Source organism: Chaetura pelagica, unplaced genomic scaffold (genome assembly GCF_000747805.2).
Source record: "Chaetura pelagica isolate M959 unplaced genomic scaffold, ChaPel_1.0 scaffold275, whole genome shotgun sequence".
Classification (NCBI taxonomy): Eukaryota; Metazoa; Chordata; class Aves; order Apodiformes; family Apodidae; genus Chaetura; species Chaetura pelagica.
Window position 1 is genome coordinate 8600322 of NW_009953486.1, and position 21972 is coordinate 8622293.

Genomic DNA, 21972 nt, shown 5'->3' on the forward strand with positions numbered 1-21972 from the left:
CTGAGCACCGCGTCCTCTGAGCCCCTCTAGGGCTGCGGGTTCAGCCCCTTCCCCGGGCACTGCCTGACAACCCCTCCGTTAATTGGTTTTCCCTGGCATCCAATCCGAACCTACCCTGGCATCCAATCTGATCCCTCCCTGGCATCCAATCTGATCCCTCCCTGGCATCCAATCTGATCCCTCCCTGACACACCTCGAGGCTCTTTGCTCCCATCCTGTCCATGAGCATCCACCACTTCAGAGCACGACGCCAGCTCCTCTGAGAGAGCATCTTAACACCCAAGAGAATGGATCTAAACATCTGAAATGGCCCTTAACATCCTAGTCCAAGAGAAAAAATCTGAGAATTTCCTCATTCATAAGAATGCATTAATAAGAATTATTATTATTTTCCCCTGAGAGAGGGAGAAAGCTTTTCTGGGGCTCTTAATGCTCCTGCTCCCCTTCCACTCTTCATGTTTCCAGTTGGAACTGGTGCCCAAGCACCACTGTGGTACTGGAGACCTATTTCATCTATTTGCCACTGTCATTTCAACTTCATTTAAAAATATTTTTAAAAAGAATCAGCGAGCAGAGAAATGGCCACATGAACAAAGAACCTCCATTTGTCCCAATGGCCTCAGTAAGAAAAATGTGATGGAGGAGGAGGGAAGAGAAAAAAAGCAGACCCCATCTGAGACAGGATGGGAAAGTATTTCTTGCCAGAGCAGGTTTCAAAGCCAGTTTGCAGCTATTGTCAGCAAATCTGTGACAACATCTGGGCTGAAAGAGCAGGAGGAGACATCAAAGCAGCTCCAGTAGATACAGAGAGTCTCAGCTAAGGAGGTTATCCAGGGTAAATGGCATTTGGCAATTTATTAGATGTTGTTTTTAATAAGACTGCCACGGCCACGTCTCCCACTTCCAGCACAGCATTGTACCCCTGAATTAGCAAGGACAGGCAGCTGCCTTCACTGGAATGAGGGAGGACAAGAGGGGCTGGGAGCAGGTTTCACAGAGCCTGGCATTGTCTGCCTAAATCCCCCTTTCCCTTTGAATCCTTGCCTCCTTTGCTTCCCAGGTTGGGGGCTCCCCGGGCTGTTTGCAGTGCTGACGGGCTGGAGGTGGCTGCTCGGCTGGCTGCTAATGAAGCATGTGGGCTCTGCCACCAGGCAGGAGAATTTCATAAGCCTGGCACCTGTTCCAGATGAATAGAATTGATGGCATGGGCTGGAAATGTGTCTCTCTTCAGCCCAGCTTGAAATGTCTGAGGATTATCTCTGTAAATCACAGATTCTTGCAAGTGCAGTGAGCAAAGTGCAGCTGGGCCCAGGTGTCCTGCAGGGTTAGAGTAAATCTCTACTTTTGGGCATGTATTTGCTGCCATCTGCACCAAGGCAGATGTTCTGAGGAGCTGGCCACCCTTCCCCTGTAAAGAATCAGAGAAGCAGAATTTAGTTCCTTTAAAACTTCAGAAAAGGCTTTTATTCATTAACAGGGAGTAAGGTCAGCTCCAGGAGGACTGCAGAAGGCTCCCAAAGAGCTCTCACAGACACCCAGTTGAGCTGTGACAGGTAAAAACCTGTCACTGAACTGAATTAATTGGTCAGGAATAGCAGCTATGGCTTATCTTCCCTTTCTTCCTGTCTTTTTCCTTAACATCATCAAATCACTGCCTGATTCAAGCTGAAATCTTCCAGATTATTCTACTAAAAAAAAAATTGGTTGTGGGCCTTTGGGTTTATTGTTTTGTGTTTTTTTTTTCTCTGATTGAATTTGAACCAAGACTCCCAGCAAATTTTTTCACTTTCAGTGAGAAACCACATTTTGCCTCTAAATCATGCAGGGCACAGATTCATGAGAGACTGTAGAACCACTTCCAGAGCTGAAGAGTGGCTGGTGAACCTTGTCCCACCTTGTCCCAGTCACCCCTGGTTAGGGCACTTATTTGGAGGGGTGATGTGGAGAACCCAGCATCTGAGCAGAGATTTGAAGGAAGATCCAACACATCTGGGAACAGCATCTTGACTCCTGAGCTAGAGCAGGCTCAGGAGAAATCTTTCCTGGTTGTAGAGTTCATGTTGCATCAGGTATTTCCCTATTAATCGGAGCAAGAACAATGATGCTCTGAGCTGATAATGATTTAAAATCACCAAGTTGCTTAGGAAATTGTCTAATTTTTGTGATCCCATTAATCATCTGTTAATCAGCTTGATTTTAAAGAAGTGTGCCTTGCTGATGTGAGGCTATGGTATGGATAACTTCTGCAGAACTGGGGGATCCTCAGCTGGAAACAGAATCACCCCAGCCTCAGTGTGCAGCCAGGGGAAAGACAACCTTAGCAACTCTTGCCAGGAGCCTGGGGCAACTATCCACCTCCTCTGGGTGCTTAAAATCAGCTGTGGAGAAGTTCAGACCTTCTTGCAAGACAGTAGCACCTTGCTCAGGCTCACGGTGCTGCTGTTGTCACTTGGATGACAACGGTGTCCCCAGGCAACCTGCAGCAGCATCACAGCCTCACCCCTATGTGTCACCAGGACCCAGTGCACCCAGGTCCTCCCTGCTGAGCACACTCAAAAAGCACTGCAGGTTTTTTGAAGAAGGCAAGACCTGAAAAGCTGAGCTTGCCTTAAAGCCATTTGCAGAATGAGTTGCTGGAGCCTGAATTCTTCAGTCCTTGGACAAAGCCCTGCAGGGAGCTCAGCCCTTGTGGCTGCCCCAGTGGAGGAGCCTCCACACACAGAGGAATAAACTGGCCAAGGTTTGGAGGTTTCCTATGGAGCAGGACCAGGAGCTCTGAACCACATCCTCAGCTCAGTCACACACAGTCTCTTGACTGTGCTAAGTGGGAATCTTCTTGTTTTGGTGGGATTTCTGGACCCTCTGGTGCCACCAAGGAAGGATGCCTGGAGGAAGAGAAAAAAATCTACCCCATGTTTATTATCTATTTTTTAACAAAACACAAGCAAGAGTTCTTTTCCAACCTAGGCTTGGCTTAAGGTGGGTTCTTGAGACCCCCTCTCTTCCCAGCTTGTCCCCCTGCCTCACAGGGATTCCCACACCCTGCTGGCATCTGCTGACTCCCCATTCCCCACCGGGGGCCCTGACCAGCCCCCCCAACCCTTCCCTTTGGAAAGCAGGTGCTTCTGGTGGCCGTGCTGCTGCTGCTTGCCCAGCCTCCCTGCTGCCCTTGCTGAGCACTGCTCACATCTCCATGATTGATTGTGTTTGAGTTTCATCCTGGAGCTCCCTGGGATGCTCACACCAGAGGTGCTACATAAGCAGAATTTGTCCTGTATTTTCTTTGCCTAATAGAAGCTTAAGCTTGGAGTTTAAGACAGTTTTAGCCCTTTGATGAGACTCTGTCCATCAGCCTTGGTGCTCTCAGCTCTGCAGGCTGCTCTATTCAGTGTCAGCTTAAAAAAAAATCAGGAAAAAAAATAATACTGTGCTTTGTTCCCTTGTGCCAGTGATGCCTTTGAAATGCAGCCTGGGGCAGAGCAGCCTTCTCCTCACGCTGGCCTAGAGCTTTGCTGCCCATCCCTGCTGGGGAGGGATGCTCTTCCCACCAGCCTTCGTTCTGGGCAGAATCAAGGTTGAGTCTCACTCCCCTGAGCCAATGCTGTGTTATTTGCAGCAGAGGTGCTGAGGAGAGAGGCAAAAGAGAAATGATGGTAGCTCAGCACCTGTGGGAAAGGTCTTTCCCAGCCCTGAAACACCAAGAGTTTTAAAAAAAAAAAAGGGGGTGGAAATTAACCCCAGGGAATTTATCCAAACTGCACCATCACTGGATCCAGCATGAAAACCTCTGCAGGTCACACATTTCCCCCTCCACCCCTTCTCAAATGAATAGGAAGGGTATGATCTGAGCTGCAGGGAATTTTTTAGCATATTTGGTGGTTATATCCAAAGATCAAAATATTTGGGGATGCAGGGCAAAGTGTAAGAAAGAATCAATTCAGTTTTCAGCAGCCCAACCTTTACCAATGCTACAAATTAATACCTAGTGCTCCAAAATATTGACATTTCTTGTTCTGCACAGCCAGGTTGCAGCAGAGCAGACTAAAGATGGGTTTTAATTTGCAGGGGGAAATGGTCTTGTGATGAGCACAGGCTCTGAGGAGCTGGGTTTATTTTGTGGCTCTGACAAACTCCATCTCCAGCCATAGGCAAGACTTTTAGCCTCTGTATCCCCATAACCTGAGCAGGATATGGAAGAGGTTCTGTTCTCCTCCACCTTAAGTTTCTTTCAGAGATAACTGTGAGGTTGCAGAGGACTTTGATAATCATAAAAACAACCAGAGTTCACCAAGATGTAAGTTAGTTACTCTTCCTACAATACAAATTAAACAGCCCATTAGCAGAAGAAGTGGGGAAGAGATTACAACTTTTAAAACATATAATTAATGTGATTAAGTCTACATGCACTTGGGCATGAAATGGTCTCAATTAGTCATGTTTACCTATAGTGACCTGACTTCCTCAAGCAGCTGTGGTAGCTGCCTGGGCAGCTGAAATACTCCCCTTTTCTGCACAGGATATAATGCCCCCTTCTGCATCTGCCAAAGAAAATCCTCCCCCCTCTCCCCCCAAGCCCTGCGTGTTTGAATTAATTTGATTCTCACAGTGTTGCCTTTCTGGTGCAGCTGCTGGGCAGGTTTTTCCCTGCAGGCTGAGCAGGCAACGCTCTCCCAGCTGCACAGTCACTGGGAAGTAACTCCTGCCCAGTCCAGTTAATCTCTTTGTTAGCCACATGCTGAAGGTGGTGTTTGGGGTTTCCATTCATTCCCTTTCTACACTGATTATCAGTCACAGATTAATCATCATGCAAAACTCACAACAACAATTTCCATGGAACCCTTTGCTGGGTTGAGCTGCTCTGCAAGTTACAGCACTTTTTTTTTAAAAGGAAGAAGCTCCTGGAACTGAGCAAGTATGGGAGGGAAAAGGTCTGTACTTATTCATTGTAATTCAGAAATTTGAACTTTTCAAGCTTTACTCATGCATTTTTAGATCATGTATTTGCAGGAAAGATTCACAATCGTGTTCAGGTGTAAAACTTGGCAGTGACTTGGTGCTGATTAACTGCAGAGACCACAGTTCATGTTTCTTGACTGGTGCAACCAGCCACGTAACATGAGCTGCAGCCACTTCAGTGAAATGGCTAATTACAAATATTAACATTTAAAACTAAAAAACATACACGCATCGTATTTCATCTGTGCTTCACTGGCCTGGTTAATGATATAATGTTGGATAGAAATGAGATTTTAATTTGCCCTGACCATAATCACTATTGCCATGCTCTGTAGATACAGTAACAATTACAAAAGATGTTCAAAGGGCTTGCTGAGTGGTCAGTGCACTCAAGATTATCAAAGTCTTTATTTGGATGCTTAAATTCATATATTTTCTTTTTGAGAAATGAATTGTTCTAATTTTTACCTATTTCTTTGCTGGGTCTAGAGAGCTGGATGCCTCCTGCTCACCTCACTCTGCTGTTTCACTGCAGGGCTGCCACACACCTCAGCCTTCCTCGGGAGGAACAAGGATGCCCAAAGCCACGGAGTTTATCCACGTGGTGATCAACCACAGGTGGCATCTGAAAGACAAGATGGGCAGAAAGATGGTGAGGTGGGGGGATGTGTCAGCATGAGGAGCTCTGGACAATGCCCAGGTCAGCCATCCTTGGGATCAGGGCAGCAAAGGAGGGAGTTTGCCTCAAGGAGAATCCCAGAGCTGTTTCAGTAGCTGGGCTCAGGTTTATCCCTGTTTCCCCAGCCAGGGTTTGCTCCTTTAGCTGCTGCAGGAGTTTGGGAGCACTTGCTTTGCTTTGTGTACCTGTGGAGTCCCACCAGGTATAGAAGAACTGTCATTGACATTAAATGCTCCCAAACAGCAAATGAAGCCTGAAGTGTTTATCAGAGAACTTCCTGCACCTTCTCCAAGGCATCTCATCAGAGTTCAGTCAGGTACAAAGGGTGGGCAGGGCCATTACTGGTCTGTTATGGTGTGGCCCCTTTTCCCAACGTGAAGCTGACCAGACTGGCTGCTCCCAACTCTTGCCAAGGAAACACATCCCAGTTCAGTAACCTAAGCATTTGGTAGCAGGGTCCTGCACCCCAGAGAAGGTGCAGGTGTGTCCTGCTCTGGATGGAAAAGAGGGCTATGTCTTGTGTGGGGTTTGGTGCTTCTAGTGTTAGTTGTGTTGCTGCTCCTGGGTGGATAATTTGTGACAGCAGAAACTCTACTGAGAAGCCAAGGGTGTAGGCAGGTAAAGTGTTAACAAGCTCTTGAAAATAAGTAGTTTCTGCATTTCAGCTACCTTTTTAAGAGCTGGCCAGGGAAAATATATTGCAACATTTTTCTTGATTCTAAAGCCGGCCTTAACAGTGGGAACCACTTTTTGGGAGGGTGCTTTCATCATGAAATCTTTCAACTTTCAGGATAGTAACTAAGGTAGCAGCAGGACCAGAGCATCTACCAAAACACAGCAATCCAGTCTGCTCCTTACCATGGTGGGAGGGGAGTGTGGAGGGTGGTCAACAGTGCACAGGGAAGAGGGTTCACCAACAGTTCAAGGAAGAGGTGGATGATGAAGGTTGTGATTCTGCTGCTAAAACTCTACCTGTTCAGAGAATAAACAACTTTTTTTACCCCCTAGCTTTAAGTTTGGTGAAAAATAAGATTAAAGCCAAATCCTTAACTAAATCAGAGCATTGACCAGCTTCACTTAAGGAAACAGGATTCTTTTCACAAGTGTTTATTTGTACAGTTCAAACAAGCTATTTTTTTAAAAGTATGAACCCACCCAGATGTGCAACTCAGCCCAATCTTTGTTGACACCCTTCAGAGGTTAGGGAAAAAAAATACATGAGAAACATGTTCTGCCACTTTGCTGGGAAAAAAAGGCCTTTCTTTGGGCTGCTTATTTAATGTAGGCTCCAAACAATTGGCAAAGCAGGTCTTACCTTGGTGTGGGGAGACAAGTGGGACCCTGTGAGGTGATGGAAGATGTCAGAGCTGTGCTGTCCTCTGAGGAAGAGGTGGGACACAGTTCCCCTCCTGGCAGAGCAGCATTTTTGCACAGTGGGCTGAGCTCAGTCCCCCCAAAGACGTGGGAGTTGCTGGTGCTTTGAACTCCACTTCAAAGCTGGAGCAAGGTTTCTGTAAACCCAGAGACACAGGTAAATATTTGCCAGGGTCAATTAACCCTCCTCACCACCTCAACAGCCATCTGTGTGAGGTGGCTGGAGGGGTTTCAGCAGACACAGAGGGGAGCCTTGTTGATGTACTGAACCACCTCAGGAAGCAGGGAGACACAAACCACCACAGCTGGGAGATCTGGAGGTTTCCCCTTAGCACAGTCCATGAACTCACAGGGACATCTCATCCTTTCCATCACTGGATCAGGCAGAAGAGGACAGTCCTGCTCTTGCCTGGAAAGAAAGGAAGAGAACCAGCCCTGCTGAAGTGGCTTTATAACCACCCCACTCACCCCAGTTACTACAGATGGGCATCAGCTGTTCCCAGAGCATGAGAGCACATTGCATCTCCCACCTGCTATAGCAGCTCTTCGTGGTGGGATTGTGAGCCACCCATGCCAGAAGATGTCACATCAAAAACCACTTCCATGAATGTAAAAGGTTCTAGTTTCTGACATCTTCCCAGGACACAGACAGGGATCCAAGGTGTTGGGTTTTGGAGAGGGGCTTTGCTGGGCCAGTTTGCCCCTGGGGTCTGACTGTAGGAGGGGGTGAGGAGGACACCCAGCAGTCAGCCCCAGCCACCAAACCACCCACCAGAGTGGTGGCAACCTCACCATCCATGGTCCTCATTTGTCTGACCTTCCAAGGCTTTGATTGGAATCTGATTCCCTTCTGTATCTTCCTAAATCTGTGGGTTTGTGGGTTTTTTTCCCCCCATGTATTTTAAACACTCTGCCTCTGGCAGATGAAAGCACCTGCACACCAGGGAGTCAAGCCCTGCTGAGATGGTCACCCCCATGTCCACCCACCACGAGTGTCCTGTCTGGTGTGCAGAGCAGGGGCTGCACCAACTGGTTTTGCAGGGTGACATGATCTTCCTTAGGTGAAGGTGAAGGAAATAAGGCAAATAAGGCAAAAAAAAAGGGCATCATCTTCTGCTTTCCCAGCCTTTGTCCAGCTTTGAGCAAAATGAGTCTTGCAAACATTTGAGCCTCTGTGGTTGAACCTGAGAAATGTCATGTCTAGGCAGAGAGAAATCTGGTGGCTTGGGTCCAGACATCTGGACGTGGGAAAGTTTGGAAGTCCCATGAGAAAAGGGAGATTTCTTGGCAAAGATTCACAAGAAATCTTCACGGGAGAGTGGAGGGGGGGGAAGTACAGTGTCCATCAGGCTGCTCCCTTTCTGCTGGCAGAAGCCAGGAAGCCCCAGGATGTGCAGGTACAGAAAGAGATCTTAAAAGTGAGCACAAATTTTTGAGGCTCATTTCAGCTTCAATGCCAGAAAGAGGCAGAAGTTGCAGAAATCCTGCCTGGTCCTGCCCTGCTCCTCTGGAGGGTCAGGACCAACTCCAATGCAGGGCTGGGCAGCAGCAACCCTCAAAGCTCTCTGGTAGCCCTCATCAGTGTGATAGTGTGGGTGGAGAAATAGGTATGGAAAGTGGTTTGTCCAGTGTCACTCAGGTGACAAAAAGGTTCAGGATCACACCCCTGTCTCACCCATGAGGTGCTCTCTCTGCTGCAGCCCTGCTGGCTTCCCTGGGGAGCTGAGCTGCTGCTGTTGTTGCTCAGCCTTGTGAGGAGATATTAATACACCAAGAGGTCCTGTAGGCACATCTTTCCTGTCCAAAGCCCCCTCACCTCCTCCAGACACCTCTCGGAACTCCTGTGTTGTGTCTTTCCTTTCCTACCACCCTCCTGGTCTCACCAGAGTCTGCTTTTAAAGCTGGCCAGGCTTTGAGTGATCACCACCCACCTGAGCTGCATCCTTCTGCCTGCCAGACATGCCCCAGACAGACCCTGAGGAGAAGCTACACCTCCAGGAGACCTTATCCCAACATCCTGAGGAACAATAAACCACTGCAAACATCCCTCTCTTCCTCCAAAGCCAGGGAGGAGAAGCAGCATCTCCCTTAGCCCCACCGGTACTTGATCTGAGCCAAACACCAGCAATATTTTTCTGCAGAAAACCAACATTGTGCAGCTGTAGACAGTGAACCGTGCACTGGTGGGATGGCTGGAGGGTGTTTGCTGGTGCCACAGGGGGGGCCTGGGCACGTGAGCAGCGGGGCCACCACTGAGAAGAGGAACAAAAGCTCCCTGTGCAGCCACGGCAAACCTGCCTGTGAAGCCCTGCCAGGGGCTCCAAATCTTTGTTGACACCCTTCAGAGGTTAGGGAAAAAAAATACATGAGAAACATGTTCTGCCACTTTGCTGGGAAAAAAAGGCCTTTCTTTGGGCTGCTTATTTAATGTAGGCTCCAAACAATTGGCAAAGCAGGTCTTACCTTGGTGTGGGGAGACAAGTGGGACCCTGTGAGGTGATGGAAGATGTCAGAGCTGTGCTGGGTGTCCTCTAAGGAAGAGGTGGGACACAGTTCCCCTCCTGGCAGAGCAGCATTTTTGCACAGTGGGCTGAGCTCAGTCCCCCCAAAGACGTGGGAGTTGCTGGTGCTTTGAACTCCACTTCAAAGCTGGAGCAAGGTTTCTGTAAACCCAGAGACACAGGTAAATATTTGCCAGGGTCAATTAACCCTCCTCACCACCTCAACAGCCATCTGTGTGAGGTGGCTGGAGGGGTTTCAGCAGACACAGAGGGGAGCCTTGTTGATGTACTGAACCACCTCAGGAAGCAGGGAGACGCAAACCACCACAGCTGGGAGATCTGGAGGTTTCCCCTTAGCACAGTCCATGAACTCACAGGGACATCTCATCCTTTCCATCACTGGATCAGGCAGAAGAGGACAGTCCTGCTCTTGCCTGGAAAGAAAGGAAGAGAACCAGCCCTGCTGAAGTGGCTTTATAACCACCCCACTCACCCCAGTTACTACAGATGGGCATCAGCTGTTCCCAGAGCATGAGAGCACATTGCATCTCCCACCTGCTATAGCAGCTCTTCGTGGTGGGATTGTGAGCCACCCATGCCAGAAGATGTCACATCAAAAACCACTTCCATGAATGTAAAAGGTTCTAGTTTCTGACATCTTCCCAGGACACAGACAGGGATCCAAGGTGTTGGGTTTTGGAGAGGGGCTTTGCTGGGCCAGTTTGCCCCTGGGGTCTGACTGTAGGAGGGGGTGAGGAGGACACCCAGCAGTCAGCCCCAGCCACCAAACCACCCACCAGAGTGGTGGCAACCTCACCATCCATGGTCCTCATTTGTCTGACCTTCCAAGGCTTTGATTGGAATCTGATTCCCTTCTGTATCTTCCTAAATCTGTGGGTTTGTGGGTTTTTTTCCCCCCATGTATTTTAAACACTCTGCCTCTGGCAGATGAAAGCACCTGCACATCAGGGAGTCAAGCCCTGCTGAGATGGTCACCCCCATGTCCACCCACCACGAGTGTCCTGTCTGGTGTGCAGAGCAGGGGCTGCACCAACTGGTTTTGCAGGGTGACATGATCTTCCTTAGGTGAAGGTGAAGGAAATAAGGCAAATAAGGCAAAAAAAAAGGGCATCATCTTCTGCTTTCCCAGCCTTTGTCCAGCTTTGAGCAAAATGAGTCTTGCAAACATTTGAGCCTCTGTGGTTGAACCTGAGAAATGTCATGTCTAGGCAGAGAGAAATCTGGTGGCTTGGGTCCAGACATCTGGACGTGGGAAAGTTTGGAAGTCCCATGAGAAAAGGGAGATTTCTTGGCAAAGATTCACAAGAAATCTTCACGGGAGAGTGGAGGGGGGGGAAGTACAGTGTCCATCAGGCTGCTCCCTTTCTGCTGGCAGAAGCCAGGAAGCCCCAGGATGTGCAGGTACAGAAAGAGATCTTAAAAGTGAGCACAAATTTTTGAGGCTCATTTCAGCTTCAATGCCAGAAAGAGGCAGAAGTTGCAGAAATCCTGCCTGGTCCTGCCCTGCTCCTCTGGAGGGTCAGGACCAACTCCAATGCAGGGCTGGGCAGCAGCAACCCTCAAAGCTCTCTGGTAGCCCTCATCAGTGTGATAGTGTGGGTGGAGAAATAGGTATGGAAAGTGGTTTGTCCAGTGTCACTCAGGTGACAAAAAGGTTCAGGATCACACCCCTGTCTCACCCATGAGGTGCTCTCTCTGCTGCAGCCCTGCTGGCTTCCCTGGGGAGCTGAGCTGCTGCTGTTGTTGCTCAGCCTTGTGAGGAGATATTAATACACCAAGAGGTCCTGTAGGCACATCTTTCCTGTCCAAAGCCCCCTCACCTCCTCCAGACACCTCTCGGAACTCCTGTGTTGTGTCTTTCCTTTCCTACCACCCTCCTGGTCTCACCAGAGTCTGCTTTTAAAGCTGGCCAGGCTTTGAGTGATCACCACCCACCTGAGCTGCATCCTTCTGCCTGCCAGACATGCCCCAGACAGACCCTGAGGAGAAGCTACACCTCCAGGAGACCTTATCCCAACATCCTGAGGAACAATAAACCACTGCAAACATCCCTCTCTTCCTCCAAAGCCAGGGAGGAGAAGCAGCATCTCCCTTAGCCCCACCGGTACTTGATCTGAGCCAAACACCAGCAATATTTTTCTGCAGAAAACCAACATTGTGCAGCTGTAGACAGTGAACCGTGCACTGGTGGGATGGCTGGAGGGTGTTTGCTGGTGCCACAGGGGGGGCCTGGGCACGTGAGCAGCGGGGCCACCACTGAGAAGAGGAACAAGAGCTCCCTGTGCAGCCACGGCAAACCTGCCTGTGAAGCCCTGCCAGGGGCTCCCTTTCTATCTGAATTTTGGTCTTGGAAAAAAAGGGGAATGGACTGAATACACAGGGGCTGCAGTCAGGCTGTGACACACACCCGTCCAAGCAAGAAAATTACATGGTAAAGCTGCCAGGGTGTCCTGAGTTCACTTCACCAGGTCTGGGCTTTCAGGGCTGTGATCCCATAGCCCCCAACCAGAAGCTGGTCCAGCCCTTTGCTGGAGCTGCAGCATTTCTCAGCCATTACACAGGTAGAGCTTGCTGAGTTGGATACTGAGGAAATAAATTATCTGGATGATGCCTCTTATGCAAGCTGGTTTTGTCCCATGGGTTGGGAAAAACTCCCACCAGGAGCCCTGGGTGGGCCCAATGAATTTCCCAGCACTGAGCCCAAAAGCTGACCACATGGAGAACAGACCACCAGCACAATAAGACCCCACCACCATCATATTCCCAGGGCTGTTGTCCTTGACATGAGTCTGTGGGCAGGTGGGCAAGTGGGTGTGCAGTGGGGATAGGGCCAGTGGGGGGTTCTGGTACCCAGACTGCCTGTGACTGGCAAGGAGGTCCCAGCTGCTGTTTAGCTCCAGGGTTTGGGTCTATCCTGGTCTCAGCTGACTGAAGGTGCAGTGGGCCCCTCTTTCCACTGACCTGTTAGATTCTCCTCACCTTGGCAGGGTGCAGCAGGACCGTCCTGCAGCCACAGCGCTGGGCTGAAAAATAAGTCATTAGCAAACAGCAAATAAACCATCTTCAGAATGGTGCTGAGAGGAGCTTCCATGTTGTTTGTTGAGTGGATTTCTAAACTTAGCCCAGTTACTGTGAAAAACACCTTTGCAAGAAAGGGCTGCCCGCAGCCCTGGGCTTCAGAGGTGGTTATTTCTAGAGCTGGTGGAAAATATTCTTGCCTTTCAAAGGCTCCAATTATATTTCGGTGCTGGCTGGAGCCTGTGGCCTTCACAGCTTCCTCACAGGCACTCGTGGGGTGGTGGTGGGGACCACAGGTCCAACGGTACCACAGGGGGCAGGGAGAGAGGTGGGGGGACTGACACCCACCTACTGGCCAAAGAGATCTCACAGGATCCAAGTTAGCCTTGGGGGACACCTCAGTTAATACCCCCAAGCAAATGCCACAAATGCATTAGCCCAGCAGGAAAAAAATCCTAAAAAACCCCAGTAACTGAACCCTTCATAAACAATCCAGCAAGCTCTGGCAAATGCCCATGGGCCATCTTGCTTTAAATTTGCTCCAAAGATTCCTGAAAATCCCAGAGCTCTTACGTTTTAAGAACAGGACCAAGAGGACACCCTGACTAGCTTGGTGTGAAATCTGGGTCTGGATGAGCTGTGCCATGTGGACAGGGTGATACCAGGACACCAACCATCTCCCCTACCAGACACAACAAGTGATGAGAACCCTTTGGAGAAGTCAATTAAAAAATTTAAGTGCCAAAAATGTGCTTGGGTTACAGCTCAGTGGAGTGTTTCGTTCCAGGGACATCACAAATAAATGTATGGGAGTTCAGCTTGGCTTTTCTCATGTCACAACATGTGGAGATACCTCTTCTGACCTCCAAGTCAGAAGGAAGATCTTTTTTTTCATAATGCATGGGGAGGAACCAAGGTCTGGATGTGTTGGACCTCTATAGAACTCTAGAAATGGAAAATGCCATCGAAGGCTCCACTTTCCTTCCTGGGGAAAGGACTGGGGGAAAGGAACAGCAAAGCCAGAAAATGAGCCTTTCTGCTGGTTCATAAGAGGGGAATATGTTACTGGAGCGACAGATTTTGTGCATTACCTGAGAAAACAGTTTTGTCCAAGCAGGGCTTTGGTTTTGTTTTATTTTACCCCAGCAGAGAGAAGGCTCCTGCTATGGAAAGGCAGGACAACCTCTTCCAGGCACAGGATGCTCAGGGACCACAGCAGACCCCTCCACGAAAGGCAAAGCCCTGTGGACTCGTGTTCCTGTCTGTGATGCAGGGGTGATGGGTGGTGTCTGGAGCCAACAGCTGGGAGAAACCACCATGACAGAGAAGTCCTGTTATGGCTTATTCTGGAGGGAGCTGCTACGTGTGTCAGTTGTAAAAGCACCGGTGGGTGTCTCAGCCAAGGGAGTGCTGGGAACCTGGTGATTTATCTCTTTTCCTTCCCCTGATGCTCGTTAAAATGAGGATTTGTCAGCTCTGCTGCTGTATCCAGCCCAGTGCCTGTGCTTCTTGGCTCCCAGCGAGGTCCTCGCTGCAGATACCGTGTGCTTTGGCAGCCAGGCCAGTCTGGGCTGCAGGATATTACGCCTGGCAGGGACACAAACCCCTTCCAGTTCCTGGAATGTGGATTGTCTCGCGGAGTGCTGATTAAGCAGTGCTTTCCATCTGCACCCAAGACAAAGCCCTGGCCCTGCCTGAGCGTGGAGGTTCTGCTGCTGCTGCTGCCGGCGGGCTGCTGCCGGCGGTGGGAGCTGCCGGGGGTTGCTCCCCTGAGCCCCAGGGACACCAACACTTTCTGCCAGGGGTTGCTCCCCTGAGCCCCAGGAACACCAAAACTTTAACACCAGTTTCTCACACGCAAAGCTTTGCCGGTCACGGTGCTGGGTGAGCCAGGGCTGCTCAGGGCTCTGGCTTCTGTGAAATAATAAATCACTAAAAATCCGTCCCCGTAACAGAACCCCAGAGCCCTTCCTCCCCTGGGGCTGCTCCTCCCAGCCGGCCCAGACCGTGTCCCCAGTCAGCCCAGTTGAGATCGCTGCTGCGTGTCCCCATCTGCCTTTCTAATCCGCTGGGAATGGAGCTGCTCTTTCCAGCCTTACTAAAGAGAGATTCGATAGCTGGGGCTGAGGGGAAGGTGCCCAGTGTGGCACAAGGGGCTGAGCTGCTGCCAGTCCCTGGAGCAGCACCCACCCCTGCATACAGGTGAATGTACCACCTGGGTGTGGGCAAGCTGGGGATGCCAGCACCTGCAGAGAGATGGCTGGTGTTTTGGGGAGGTCTGGTGTTGGGAAGGTGAAGCTGAGCTGGTCAGACCCCCTGCAACAAGCAGCCTGGAAAGCTGACAGGCACTGGGGGCCATTCAGACCTTCCAGTGAGCCCAGCACCAGCCTCTGTGTCACAGCCTGGCCCCTGCCCAGCCCTGCCAGCCATGGCTACTGCTGCTCCCTGCACCCAGGGGTCCCTTCCATGGCACAAGAGCAAGGCCAGAGACACCTTGGCAGCAGTTTCCCTGTCTCCTCAGTGGCACATCCATCATCCCATCCACTGGGTGGGGAGCAGATGGAAACATCCCTCCAACACGTCTCCAGATGCTGTCCAGCATCTTGAGTTGCTTTATGGGAGCACAGATGCCAGGGAAAATATACACAAGGAAATATTACAGCCCAATCTCACAGCAGGGTGAGACTGTCTATCAGCTCAGCACCTGGGTGTTATTCCATCTCCACACCCAGGTCTGTTCCCCCCCAAGCTTCTGGTAGGCTTCTGTTCCCCGCAGGTCTCCTGGACTGATGGCTGCATCTGGCAGGCCCTGGGATGTGCATCAGTCCCAGCACAGGGCAGGAGTCATGTGGCCAGCATCCTCCATTCTCATCCCAGTCAAACCAGTAAGAACAAGAACTAGTGGTGGGTTGCTGCTGTGGGACTGCCTTCTCCTCCCTCACCATCCCAGCAGCCTCCTTGTCTCCCTGCCCAAGCACCAGTGTTCCCCTGATGCACTCTGGTCTCTGCTCCCTGCCTCTGGCACTGTGCTTCCCACCAGCCAAGAGAAGCAGTTTGGCCTTGGTGCTCCCCCTCATGCAACCAAAGAGCCAAATCCTGTCTCCAAGCCCACCTGTGCCCTGGTGAGCCCAGGCCTGGCAAGGTGTGGGGCAGCACCTTGCTCACCTGGGACACAGTGACACAGGGAGGTGACAGCAGCAAGCCCTCTGTGGCTCACATGCTGCTGCTGGCTCCAAGCCTGGTGGGAGGAAGAGGAGATGTGACTGGCAGTGTGAGCAGCCCCTCCAGACCCTGCCTGCCTTGCACTGTTGTGACCTGCAATAAAACAATCAGCCTCAGGCACCAGGACAGCTCGGGATGTTGCAGGGAAATGCCCTGGATGCTGCTGGAATGCTGCTTCCCCTCCCTGGGGACAGACCCCTGGACATCAGTTGGGCTCTCTGGGCAGCACAGCCCATGGAGGAAGGGCTCTTTTCCCCTGACAAGATGTCCCTCCAGGCTTGCACTGTTGTGACCTGCAATAAAACAATCAGCCTCAGGCACCAGGACAGCTCGGGATGTTGCAGGGAAATGCCCTGGATGCTGCTGGAATGCTGCTTCCCCTCCCTGGGGACAGACCCCTGGACATCAGTTGGGCTCTCTGGGCAGCACAGCCCATGGAGGAAGGGCTCTTTTCCCCTGACAAGATGTCCCTGGCCAGGCACCCCCAGCCCAGGCTGGTGGTGGGGAGCTGGGCAGAGCCCCCTGCTCTGCAGCAAACTCGAGTCCCTGGGGAGCCCACCGGGCAAGCGGCTTCACCCCTAACGGGGAGAGCTGCTGGCCCAGGGGCACACACGGGCACCAGGTCCCCTCCCGGCCACCCCTGCCAAGGGCCATCTCTGCCATCTGCTCAGCTCACACCAGAGCAGGGTGACCCTGGGTTTTGTAGTGAACACCAGCCCCTCAGCCACCAGCCCAGGGCAAAACCCCCTCCCCATCCCTCACCGACCTGGATTCGCTCCCCTCTCCACAGCTCCCAGCGAGACCCCAGCTGGGGAGGGATGAACGGGAGAGAGACGACTCTGGGGATCTCTCCCTGTAGGTATCCAGGGAAAAACCCAAGCCCAGCCAGCAGCGGAGGAGCAGCCCCCCTGCCCGTGGAGCTGCTGGCCGGGCTGTGCTGCTTCCCCCCGCGGTGCGGGGCTCAGCCTGCGTGCGCCTGTGCGCGCCGGGGCAGCCACCAGCCTATAAATCTCCTAGCAGAGCTCCTTCCCAACTTCAGGACGTTCCCGGGGGGAAGAGTTAAGATGCAGCTTCTGCGTCAGAGGCCCCGGCGGGCTGCCCGCCAGGGCTAGGCTGAGCCTCTCCCCTGCATCTGCCCCAGCAGGTTGTTTGCAAAGGTCGGCTGCCGCTGCCGCCGGGCTGGGCTGCTCTTGGCTCAGTCCTCAAGGTACGTAGCTGGGGGAACATCCTCCCTGCTGCTCCAGGGAAGGGCTGGCAGGGATGTAAAGAGGTGCATCAGCTGGCAGATGAGGTGATATTCCAGCGTTTTTCTCTGCTATTGGTTTTTGTTGTTGTTGACTTTTTTAATTACTCTGGTTTTGTGGTGGTTGGTTTTTCTGTCCCTGAGATAAAAGGGTCGTTAGGATTTCTTGCTGGTGCTTTTCAAGCTTGCCGTGCATTTCTGTATCTGTCTGATATTTCCATTTGTGCTGGGGATTTACTCAACACACCAAATGCCTGGGAAGCTCCAGGGCAGGCGGCTGCAGCCAACACCTCAGCGTGCTCCTGATCAGCCCCTGCCTGGCAGGTAAGTGCAAGCAGTAAAAAAACAGGGGAGATTTCATACTCATTTTGTTTGCTTTCTATAAAGAAACAACTCCAGAACCAATTTCCTGGCCATCTCCCTGCTGGTCTTGGAGGTATTTGCTGTGATAAATGAGGTTATCGAAGAGATTAATTCAAAAATAGATATTTATAAAAGAAAAGAAAGGGAAAATTGTCTCAAATCTTGTTTTAGGAAGCGGTGTTTGCACGCGCAGGGCAAACCTGAGTGGTGCCTGTGTTGTTCCTCTCCTAGACCCACGTGCCAGGGACCGGTGACCCACCTTGTCCTCACTTGGTGTGGGAGCCAGAAGCCACCGGCCGACCCGGCCGGCCGGCTTAGCATGCCTCGGCTCCACTGGCCCCTGTACCCCAGCGCCTTCGGCTTCTGGCTGAGCCAGCAGACCTGCTCCCTCCTGCTGCCCAACGCCACGGAGCTGCTGTCCCCAGGCAGGGGCAGGGCTGGGGGGCTGCCGTGGGGCGCGGGGCTCCCCCGCAGCCGGCGGAGGCGCTACCTGTCCCCCCGCGACGTGAGCGGCATTTTGGACTATCACAACCAAGCGCGGGCACAGGTGTCCCCTCCTGCTGCCAACATGGAGTATATGGTGAGTTGGGGGGGCCCGTGGGGTGTTCTCTGGCTCTTGGTGGCTGCGGTGGGATCGAGGGGCTCACCTGTGACCTGGGAGGGATGGGACACCCACAGGTAGGGGTGGCAGGTGATGCCCCGGGTTTGCGGCTGTCCCTGGGGATGTTCTGTGTCCCTGCTGCAGGGCAGACTCACGTACACCCCATGCAGCCTCTGTGCAGGAGGGATGGGGTCCCAATGGGGGGATGTTTCCACCCACGGGTAGATTCAGGACCCCTGGTGCCATGCCTGGGATGTCCAGGAGCTTGCAGGCTGCAGGATGGCAGGATCTATCCAGCTGAGCTGCAGAGGCCGTGTCAGGGGAGGGGAGGTGGTTTCAAGCATGAAAAGCTCAGGTCCCAACCCAAAACTCAGGTGGGAGCCTTGCCCCAACTGCAGCCAGGAGGGACGGCTCTGTCCCAAGTTCCAGGGTCCCTCAGGAGCTGGTGCAGGAGTGTGCCCAGGGATGGCAGCTCCCAGGAGAGGAAACACACAGGAGCAAGAGAGAGAGAGAAGCTGAGCTGCTGCACCAGGTCGGGCACCTCCTCTGGATCCCAGCCACCCTGGACAGAGCCTCGCCCGGGATGTCTCCACTCTGCTTAGAGATCCTAACCCAGCCCTAATGGGAGGAGAAATGGGGAGCCACCAAGAGGAGGGATTTCCAGCTGGCACAGAGCGGGACCCTCAGGGCAGGAGGTGCCACATGCTGCTCTGCCCCAGGGAGGCGACCAGAGCTCTGTCAAAGGGACTGGGTTGTCCCTGGATGCTGGTTTGAGGGAAGCCTGCAGCAGCCCGGCTTGCTGTGTGCTAGAGCAGGTCAGACGTTCCCAGGAGCATCCTGCTCGGCTTCTCGCTCTGCCTAAATCCCTACCTTCCAAAATAACTCTCCCAGTCATCTCTCCCAAGTGGTTCAGGGCGGGTGAGGAACCTTTAAACTATGTAGGAAGGAACCCCCTGTCCTCCCGGCTCCCTCTGTGGCCAGGGCTGAGGATCCCTGGGAGCTGCAGCAACAGCAGCTGCGGGGTTTCATCCCTGGGCTCAGCTCCCCGTTCCACAGAAGCAGCTCATTTCTGGAGGGAATCACACAGCCAGGGCTTGCACTGCCCCAAGGGCACCCGTGCTGTGCCCGGGCAGCTCTGCCCAGCAGCCTGATCTGAGAGTTGTTTATTGGACCCCCATGGATGCTCAGAAACATTCCCCCTCCTCCCCCCTCGACTGAGCACAAGGGAGCAGGTTTCTACTCTTCCCTCCTCTGAGCACCCGAAATCCCTGCCTGCCCTCTTCTTTTCCTCCCGGCCAGGTGTGGGATGAGCAGCTGGCTGGGGCAGCAGAGGCCTGGGCTGTGCGCTGCCTGTGGGACCACGGGCCCCCCCAGCTGATGAAATATGTGGGGCAGAACCTCTCCATCCAATCGGGAAGGTGAGTGCCCCACAGGTGGACCGGGCTCCTGGGGACCCCTCGCACCCCACGGTGCTGGAGGAGGAGGAACCCCTTGGCTGAGGAGCACAGAGGCTCTGAGCTGGGGTGGCAGAGGACTGAGATGGAACCAAGAGGCATGTTGAGCCCCTCAGGGAGGAGAAGGAGGGTCCAACCCTTGCAACAGGGTAAATGTGGGAAACCAGAGGTGCTTGCTACTCCTTTTGGGGTGTATGGCATTAATCCCCTCTCTGCCTGGCTCACGGAGCTGTGAGTCAGGGGTCCTGGATCTCCACTACACAGCTGAGCACTCAGGTGCCTCCAGCAAGGGCCAGGTCTTCTGGCCTTGGACACAGTGGATTTGGCACAAGGACATCATTACCCCTGCTCTATCCTGCTTCTCTCCCTCATTCCCTCAACATGGAGCCTTCCTCCCCTTCCTCTCCCTGGCCCACAACCTCTGGGGGGGAGGAGGTCTACCCTACACACAGCTCCTTTTGCAGGTACCGCTCCGTTGTGGACATGGTGAAATCGTGGCACCAGGAGAAGCAGCACTACTCCTTCCCCCACCCCCACGAGTGCAACCCCCGCTGCCCTTCCAAGTGTAGTGGCTCTGTCTGCAGCCACTACACACAGGTGAGCACCAAAGCCCCCCAGGATCTGGCTGCAAACCAGGGCAGCAGCCCTTCTCCCAGGAGCAGCTGGGATCTGGGATCAAATCCTGCTTCAAACCAGGCAGGGGGGCTGGCAGCAGGCACTGTGCCCACCAGAGGGGTGCAGGCAGCCAGTGGCAATGCCCTCCTACCTTGAGGGAATTCCCTGTGGGAATCTGGCTGCTTGCATGGGAGGTCCCAGAAGCTCACAGCAGGGACCTTCTGGCCAACTAGCGGGGAGGATTTAATTGTATTTAAGCTTTTTTTTCCCTGCTTTGGCTTTTTTTTTCTAATTATTACCCCATTGGCACCTCAAAGGTGGTGAAGAAAAAAAACAACAAACCCATTTGTGCTTTTGCTGAGCATGAATCCTCCTCTCTGTGATAGAGCAGCTTTATAGCCCTCAGCTGTGTCTGGCTTCCCCAGGAACACAGCCCCTGTTTTCTCCCAGCACATCCAGTGGCAACCTGGCCAGCACAAGGTGGAAAACCTCCCTCTGCTCCCCTGTGCAGTGACAAAGCTGTGCTGACCCCTGACTACCTCCTCTGCACAGCTCCAACCTTCACCAGAGCATCTGCAACTCCATGTAGCTCATCCATGGGGCTGCTCCGGGTCACAAATGGGCAAGATACGTTTATTTAAGGAAGAAATTCAGCCTGGAGAGGCTTTAGGAGGAGCCTGTGGTTCTGTTTCCCCTCCCTGCCTGCAGGGTGAGCTGCCAGTGATGGTGAAGTTTGCAAACTGATTTGGATAAATCAAAGAAGTGCCCCAGGCTCTGCTGATCATTTAAGTGAGCTTGGCAGGGCAGCACGGGCTGCAGGCAGAAGGACAGCAAGAAATCCCCCTCTGGTGACAAAGCACTGCCCACTATGGGCACAGCATCCAGCACAAGAACCTCGGGAAGGCGGGACGCGATTCCCTGGTGGGATGGAGCCCTGGCTGGGGTCTCGGGGTGATGGGCTGTGGGACACCCGTGCTGGGTAGTCCCCAACAGTGCCTGCTGTCTGTCCCACGCAGATGGTGTGGGCATCCTCCAGTCGCCTGGGCTGTGCCCTCGCTGCTTGTGCCAACGTGCAGGTGTGGGGCAGCACCTGGCAACACGCCGTCCTCCTCGTGTGCAACTACGCCATCAAGTAAGTGTCTGGAGAGAAGTGTGTCCCCCCCGTGCCTTCCTCCCTCCTGGCTGGCTGCTCCAGTATCAGCAGCGAGGTGATAGTGCTCAGAGGTGATGCCCTCCTCTCTTCTTTTAGGGGCAACTGGCTGGGAGAAGCACCCTACAAGGTGGGCCGGCCATGCTCAGCCTGCCCCCCCACCTACGGCGGCGGCTGCCCCAACAACCTGTGCTTCACCGGGCTCAAATCCAACCAAGTCAGCTGGTTCCAGGGCTGCAGCCCCATGAAGAAGCTCCCGGGATGGGGTGAACCAGAATTATTTATAACACTGACCCCTCGCACTGCTTTGTCCGCCTCTCAGCCCCCCCTGCCCCGCGTTAGGTGGCTCTGAGCTGCCCAGTTCTCCCACCTCCTGCAGCCCTAGAGCCTCGTAGGAAACCGCTGTTCTAACACACCTCCTCCCCAGCAGCGCTTGCCTTGTCCTGCTGCTTCACTTCGGGGGAAATAGGGATGGTTCAGGCCCCTATTTCCCAAAACAGGGATGGTTTTGGGGGGCACAGAGGGAGCGGGGTTGGCTGGCACAGTCCCTGCTTCGCAGGCGCGGGGGGCTTTCCCCGCTGGCCCCCCATGCTAAGGCAGAGGCTGGTGTCCAGGGGGAGAATGGGGCAGCCAGCCCCGTGTTGTGCCCCCGCTCCACAGCAGCCCCTCCAACCACGGGGCCCCCGGCTCCGAGCCCCCTAATAAAGCAGCCTGGAGTCCCCCGTGCTCGTGTTGGTCCCTCTCTCGCAGCCCCGGGGTGGCACCGAGCCAGGCG

General features: G+C 53.1%; 2 protein-coding genes across 2 annotated transcripts in view; one reads left to right on the top strand and one right to left on the bottom strand.

Annotated features, from left to right (window-relative positions):
• Positions 1-17698, bottom strand: part of FITM2 (fat storage-inducing transmembrane protein 2) — a 22269-nt gene extending 4571 nt beyond the window's left edge. The window contains exon 1 of the mRNA XM_009998778.1: positions 17637-17698. Coding sequence (XP_009997080.1) covers positions 17637-17698 — 62 coding nt within the window. The remainder of the gene's footprint in view (positions 1-17636) is intronic.
• Positions 17699-17711: 13 nt separating this feature from the next.
• On the top strand, positions 17712-21549 carry R3HDML (R3H domain containing-like; the record flags this gene model as incomplete). Its single annotated transcript, XM_009998779.1, has 5 exons — positions 17712-17957; positions 19278-19396; positions 19897-20029; positions 21064-21179; positions 21297-21549. Coding segments are annotated over 5 exons (867 nt in total), but the record flags the coding sequence as incomplete, so codon positions are not given.
• Between the last annotated feature and the right edge of the window lie 423 nt (positions 21550-21972).